The sequence below is a fragment of the Kryptolebias marmoratus genome, linkage group LG19, assembly GCF_001649575.2.
Source record: "Kryptolebias marmoratus isolate JLee-2015 linkage group LG19, ASM164957v2, whole genome shotgun sequence".
Lineage (NCBI taxonomy): Eukaryota > Metazoa > Chordata > Actinopteri > Cyprinodontiformes > Rivulidae > Kryptolebias > Kryptolebias marmoratus.
Window position 1 is genome coordinate 8,780,799 of NC_051448.1, and position 7,294 is coordinate 8,788,092.

At 39.0% G+C, this 7,294-nt stretch overlaps 1 protein-coding gene across 1 annotated transcript; it reads right to left on the minus strand.

The window, feature by feature from the left end:
- Positions 1-2,688: 2,688 nt before the first annotated feature.
- ostm1 (osteoclastogenesis associated transmembrane protein 1) lies at positions 2,689-7,060 on the minus strand. Its single transcript, XM_017423204.3, has 6 exons — positions 6,584-7,060; positions 5,596-5,710; positions 5,000-5,097; positions 4,796-4,906; positions 4,546-4,711; positions 2,689-3,900 (listed from the first exon to the last, which is right to left on the minus strand). The coding sequence occupies exons 1-6, from the start codon at positions 6,977-6,979 to the stop codon at positions 3,845-3,847; spliced, it is 942 nt and encodes a 313-aa protein (XP_017278693.1). The 5' UTR covers positions 6,980-7,060; the 3' UTR covers positions 2,689-3,844.
- Positions 7,061-7,294: the final 234 nt, after the last annotated feature.

A 7,294-nucleotide genomic window follows, 5' to 3' on the forward strand; every position in this document is an offset into this window, starting at 1 on the left:
GCCCTAACCCCTCAAACCCTGAGGAGATCCTAACCCTAGCCCTGGGCCAAAAGACCCTAACCCCTTCAACCCTGAGCCCTTGCCCAGGGCTAGGGTTAGGGTCTCCTCAGGGTGTACGGGGTTAGGGCCTTTTGGCGCAGTGCTATAGAGTCCCCTTAGGGTTTAAAATATTTTTTTGTCCGTGTCACCTGACCTAAATTCTATTTAAAACTATTAAAGCCCCATCAAATTTGAGAAATACAGTGAGGAAATACAGCCAATCCCCTGTTGCAGCACATGGCTGTTGCTTGAGTAAAAGCTGGTAAACATAAAATTATGATTGGAGTGCTCATTGGTAAGACTAGTTTCATCATCACAAAATGTGTTTTTTCAAGGCCACAATTTGCCATTTATCAGATTTAGTCTAAAAACTTAATCTGAGCAGATTTAAAAATATATATGTAGCCTGTTATTAAATACAAGATTGCCACCACAGGTAATTGTCCTTAAAATTTGGTTTGTTAGTAGCTGAGAGTGATCCCCAACACATACTGTGAGAGCTAACACTTTGGACAAGAGCTTTGTCTAAAACTTTGGAATCAAAGGAGATGTGTGATATGCAAGGAATGCTAGTTTTCATTGTAAATATGAAATTAAGTTAAGAGAGTAAAGGCTTCAATGAATTATGTAGTTTGTGCTTTTCTCTCGTAGTAATATCAACAGCAAAATAAAAATACAAAGTAGGTCTATATCACCCGCATATTGTGTGAATTTCTGTTGTTGCTTTTGGTTTTTTGTCAGACTCCAAGATCATCACAGCCTCACATCTGGCCGCCTCTGTCTAGGTTCACCACTGGTTTTGAGTGTTTGTGAAACTTATAAAAGTGAGACAAAAGAGACTAACAACCATTCATATTCACAACTAAGGACAATTTAGAGTTACCAGTTAACCTAACCTGCATGTTTTTGATCTGTGGGAGGACTAGGAGTACACCCAGCCATGCAGGGGGGGAACATGCAAACTCCACACAGAAAGGCCTCAGTTGGGAGGCTAACCAGCAAGAGCGCTAACCACATCTCTGCTGTGCTGCCCTATTAGTAACAAAAGGTCTAAATACTTCTTCCACCACCTAGTTTTTCTTCTCTGAGTCGACCAGAAGTCCCCATTAGTCCCCTACATCACGTGTCAGCCTCCACCGCTTTATCCCAACGCAGGAGTTTTTCTTGACTTTCTCCCCCGCTTACAGAGCCGCTGTGCCTCCGGGAAGCAGTGAGGCTTAACGGGAATCAAAGCTGTCATTCTTGAGTGCACACGAGCTGCTCGACACACTTCTGTCCAGCACTGCAAAAGCCTGTGTTTTCAGCCACTCTGTTGGCCGCAGCTGGGTCATATGACTCTGCATGTCTGTTAATACTCCTGTAATGACCGGCCGTGGCTGCGCTCCATAAGACCAAAAAGCCAAAGGAGTTTAACGGATGTGTTGCTGCGATTATTCGGCCAAGTATCTTTATCCCACATTAAGATTAGCAGCTAATGACGAAAAAGAAAAAAAAAAAACTTAGTTGCAAGAAACACAAGGCCACCTGAGAACAAGGACCATTCCTGTGGGAAGAAAGCTCAAAGTCCAATAAAACATGTCTGCTGTCACAGTGCTGCAGTAAATAAAGGTTTACTCCAAGACGTTAATATCTAATGTAGACTATAAATTTAGAGGGACCTCCAGATAGTTTTTAAAGGGGGCCGCTTACAGTCTTGGTGTGGCACACCTAAACCAAACGGGCATTTTTAAATGTTGTTGTCACATGTAAGTTATTTGAAATAGGGGAGTAAAAGAATCACCTTCTGATATAGATCTACTTTTTTAAAAATCATTATTATTTTACAGCTGAAATTACTAGAGTTCAGCACTTAACTCACTGAAGCATGTCCTCTTCTCTTTTCAATTGATATTTAATTTTAAAAAGTACTTATAACACCCAGAGACCCTGTACACTGATATGAAGTCACTCGATTTCTGCATCAAAATGTTTTCTTCTGTTCAACTTTGACCTGTTGTCCTGTTTCAATTTTTTTTTAAATATATTCTCTTTTATTTTGGTAACTACTAATTGTTCAAAAACAAAAACAATGCTTAAATGTTGTTCCATTAGTCCCAAATAACTTAGGGAAATTAGAAATTTGCACCAAACAAAAGCTCAGGAATCAGGAGGATAAATTTGCCTAGCCAATAGGGGGCCAGCAAAATTTTGGGGGTGGCTATTACCCCCATGTCCCCCTTTTCATGGTGCACCTGCATAAACTCGGAAGAAATTTAGACAACTCAAAAGGATTGTTTGACAATATATTTAGTTGACAATGATAGTTGACTAAAAATGTCAAAATCAAGTTTTCAATTTAATTACTTTTTATGCAAAAATGCTTAAAAAGTACAACTGTGAAAGGTTGGGCTTTTTATTGTACAAATACATTCATGCAGTTACAAATCTGACTTTTTATAAGTGCTGTATTTCAAGTTTTTTGTTGCTGTTGCTTCTGTCTTTGTATCTAATTTAGCTTAAGAATATAATGTAAAAGAAATGATAATATGCATGTTATTTCGCATGTCTTTTTAATATTTCCAATAAACCACTAAACTTAAGTGATATTCAAATCATTATTGCTCAAAACGGTGTTTGCACTGAAATTAAAGCACCAGTAACTGCACCACATTAATAATACAAAATTATTTATTTGCATTCAAAATAAAGGTTTACATTACTCCAGAGCATATTCATCAGCTCACTCACTCCTGAAGATTTTACACAGAACACTTAACAAATTAAATTAAATATCAGTGGAAAATGACAACGAAACACATTAAAAGCTTTATGCAACCACAAAGAAATACACTGACTAGAAAACAGGTAACATCGCATTGTACTACTTTGGAGTGCTCTTACATTGTGTGTAATGTCTTCATTTACTCCCCCACCACAGCAGTGTGCACCCCCACACCTCACCCCTCCTTACAGCAGTTACATGTCACCACTAATGGACATCAAGTGCTTCCTTTTTGCAGCTCTCTTCTGGACATACATTAGAGACAGAAAACCCATTTCTCCATCCATAAATAGAGCACATACGGACACAGACACACACACACACACACACACACACACACACGCACACGCACGCGCTGCCTTCAAACCAGTCACTCTACAGTGTCAGCAGGATGCTCTTAACAACCCAAAGATTGTTAACAAGTTAAAACAGCAGAGGACTGAAAAGATATATTAACAAGCATCTGATTAGTAATTTGTAACATAAGAGGCACAGTAGTGATTCCAACACAAAACGTGCTTCTGCAAATTAATTGTGTAAGTTTTAACTTGTCAAACACAATGCTTACAACTTCAGGAAAATCTCATTGTTGCTTGTTTCATGTGTCCCAATTCAGATAAATGGGGAAATTTACAAAACTCTTTAATTGAGATCAAAAATTATTGAATGTGTATTTATTATAATCATTTCTTATTTTTGAATCCATAATAAAGTAACTGCAAATGTTTCCCCAATGATTAAGGAATTATTTTCCAATCCAAATTTGCTTACATTCATTCCTAAGTGTTAAGGAAAAACTCTTGAATTAATGTGAAAGCCAACATTTAATGAACCCAAACCCTGTTGAGTGCATTAAAAAAAAAAAAAGTGGTTTTATCTTTGTAATGATAGATTTTGATCCTTGCAGACCCACGAACACTGTTTGGTAAGAAGCAAAATCAAGATAAGTTGCTGTTGAGTCATTTACATCGGCGCTCTCAGAAATAAGTTAGTGAGATGATGTTTAAAAAAAAAAAGACATTTTTTCCTTCATTTCTGTCCTGCTCAGCTCTGCTTGTCCTGAATGTTCATCAGACTGGTGGAGGACTTTGCTCGCTTGGCTGGAAAGAGACAGAATGGATCAGAATTAAAGGTTGTGAATTCAATGTAAACCTATTGTACAAGATGTTTATGTTTTAGGTATTTCAAGGAACAGTTGATGTATTTCTGTAACAGAGCACAGGAAATTTTAATTAACGTTGCATAAATTTTACCTATCCACCCTTATTTTTCCTTATTTCTTTCACATATTTAAATCCGAAAAAAATAAACATAAGATTATGGCCTTATAATGTAAAGAGAAACAACCAAAGCTGCTGATTCTTTGAGGCAAATAACTGATGAAAATAACACAAATTCAATGAATTTCATTCAACTTTAGTCAGTTGGCATTATGATACCGCTGCATGTTAGGGTTCTCAAGGTTTACCTCATTTGTTATCATAACCATAACCCCTTAAATCATTTGTAAATGATAGCAAATATGCTAGCAATAGGCGGCCACAACAAGTCCCTTAAAAATCTAAGAAAAAGATTTCAAATTCTTTGGAGTCATTCACTCACACACACAAACACAAAACAGAAATCCTTAGACCTCATCTATTATCCATCACAGTCCGTCAGACCCCTCCTCTCGACAAAGACCCCATACCCTGTCAAAAAATCTGTGTGTGTGTGACAATGGGTGAATTAAGCTGGTTACTCACGGTGTATGAGCTTGCGTTTCTTTTGTTCGGAGTGAAGGAAGCTGCTCAAGTAGAAGATGATGGGCAGAAAGAGCATGAAGCTGGACACGGCGATGACAGGCACAGTCTCCTCCCGGGGGAAGGAGCAGTTGAAGCTTTTGCTCCAGAGTTTGCGGGTCATATTCATCTGAAACGAGGCAGCGTTTCAGTTAAAACATATACTGTCAAACTAAAGGAAGCTGTACACATATTTCTACTCGACTTTACGTACCGCATCCTCTAAGTCGATACACAGAGATTGATTCTGCTCCTTTTGGCCGTACAGGTCATTCAGGCTCTTGTAGAAGCTCTTACAGTTGGTGCACAGCTCTGTCAGGTTTCCCTGCATGGAAGAGAGAGGACGACGGCCGTCAGAGGGGATTTCATAAATCAATACATTTTATCGACAGATGTTGACACGCAGTTGATATCATACCTGTCTATACTTCTCAAAACAAGCGATAGTTTCATTGAGAACATCCAGAAAGTACAGAGTGCCATTGTTCAGGCTCTGGTACCCGTCAGACACACATTCTGCACAATGGGAGAAAAAATATCAATCATCAGATACACAGCTGAAGATGCCTAATGTTACTGTATGGAATGGAATCAGCTGTTTTAGCAGTTGTTGTTGTTTTGCCCTACTTTACCCAAAATTGGCACAAAAATTCTGCAAGAAAATGCAAAACACCAAACTTCAAAGAAAAGGATGCAAACATTATTAATTAGTACATCTGATTTTCAAAGAGATACATAGTGTACTCCAGATTTAATGAAAAGGAAAATAGTGACAGCTGTAACTATGATCTCGTCCAAGCGTATTTGTTTAAAGCTTTCACACCAGCAGAAAGTCAGTTTCTGGCTCTAACGCAGTCGATGCAGTTATCACCTCTAACGAGGCCAGCTGGAAGGTTCAGCCGATAAAATCCAGGTCACACGTTTAAGAAAGTGTGATGATCACTTTGAAAGAGATGTGCGCATTCTTAACAACACATTTTCATCAAACCCTGTTTGTCTCAGTGGAGGACTTACGGTCACAGGCTGATTTCTTCCAAATATCTTCTACGCTGCTGAACAGCAGGTAAACAAGCATCAGCCGATCGCTGTGCAGAAGGCTATCTCTGCAGCTCTCATTGACAGGACCCACCTGTAGAAACACAGGAGAAATGCATGTTTCAGCTCTCCAGAAAATTATTGGAGAGCTTGGGCATTTCCCTTTTTAAATATAAAGCTGGAATTCCAAATCATGTCATTCTAGACCCATAAAATTCAAGTTTTCAAATGGGCACTCTAGAAAACAAAGCTAGCTTGTTGCCAGGTGATAAATCACCACATTTCAACAAACTACGTAACATTTTGAAGCTTCTGAGGTGGAGAATTTTAAAATAATAACTCAATAATGGAAAAACTGACAGCACAGCCTACATATAAACAGAGAAAGTAAATATTAGAGTATACAGAGTATTGTAGACAGGGCCTAAATGTTATATCAGTGGCCTAAACTTTAAAAAAATGATTTTTTGACAACTTAAATGTAGTTTATCATAATACAATATCAGTTGTGGTGTTACTTCAATAAATTTTACTAAATAGAATACTATTTTACACAATTTTATTTTAATTCTGACTAGTTGTAATGCCTTTTTGAGTAGAATAAATGCTATTACTGATATCTAAACAAGTAATCAGAGATGTGGGGTTTGATTATATGTTACAACGTCCTGCCACACCACAAACCTTCAGTTTCTTTCTATGAGCAAAAATCCTTAGATTTCTTTCTCTCTTCCACATTTTCAAACAAATCAGCTATAATAATAGCAGCTTTCTACTGATAGCGAGACTGAGGCAAACCCCGTGTTTCCTCAAATTTCACACACACACACACTGACAGAGAGAGAGAGTCACACATCACATCACACAACTCGTGATTGAGTTAGTAGGTCATGACACTGACAGTACATAAGATATGTCGCTTTTATGACAGCTCAACACAGAATATGTCCTTCCTTTAAGCACACACCTTGTCTGATGAGATGTTTGTGTAGATCTCCTTGAGGCTGCCAAAACCGGAGAAGCAGTTCTGGCAAACTTTGACGGGTCGAGCAGCTGGAACCAGGCAGTTCGCGTAGGCCACGTACCGCTGACCGAACACGGCGAGCAGCTCCCTGCAGTACTCACTGATTTCCAAGTCTTCCGGGAAGGAAGAAAGCAAACTCAGGGGGAATGCGAAGTCCACGGCGGGCTTAAACACGGGAGGAGAGTTTGCCCCGGCGGAGCCAGGGGGGCTCGGGTCGGAAACTTGTTTCAGGTTCTCCGCCGAATCCGAAGCGATGACATTGCCCACGTCGCTGAGCACAAGACGGCAAACATTTAACACTGAAAATACAAAAAACAGACCGAGATTCCGCGGCGACATGACGAGAAACGGAGTTTGTGGCAGTTTTGCTCCGGTCGTCAACCCAAACAACCCATGACTTCCTCGTTTTCAACCAACGTGGTCATGTGACCGGTGCGTGTTCTCGCGAGAGTTCCTCGTTCAAATTGCTTCTCCGCGAGATTTCCGGCCCAATGTATTGTTTAGTTCTTGAATTTAGTTAGAATTTTATTTATAAGAATCGCGATATTTTTAAAGGTGACTTTTAAATATGTTAAAACTTATAATATTTACACTGTTTGGGTTCCTCCTTAGACTATTTTCCATTTTTTATTTGGATAAGTTGGCAGCTAGACC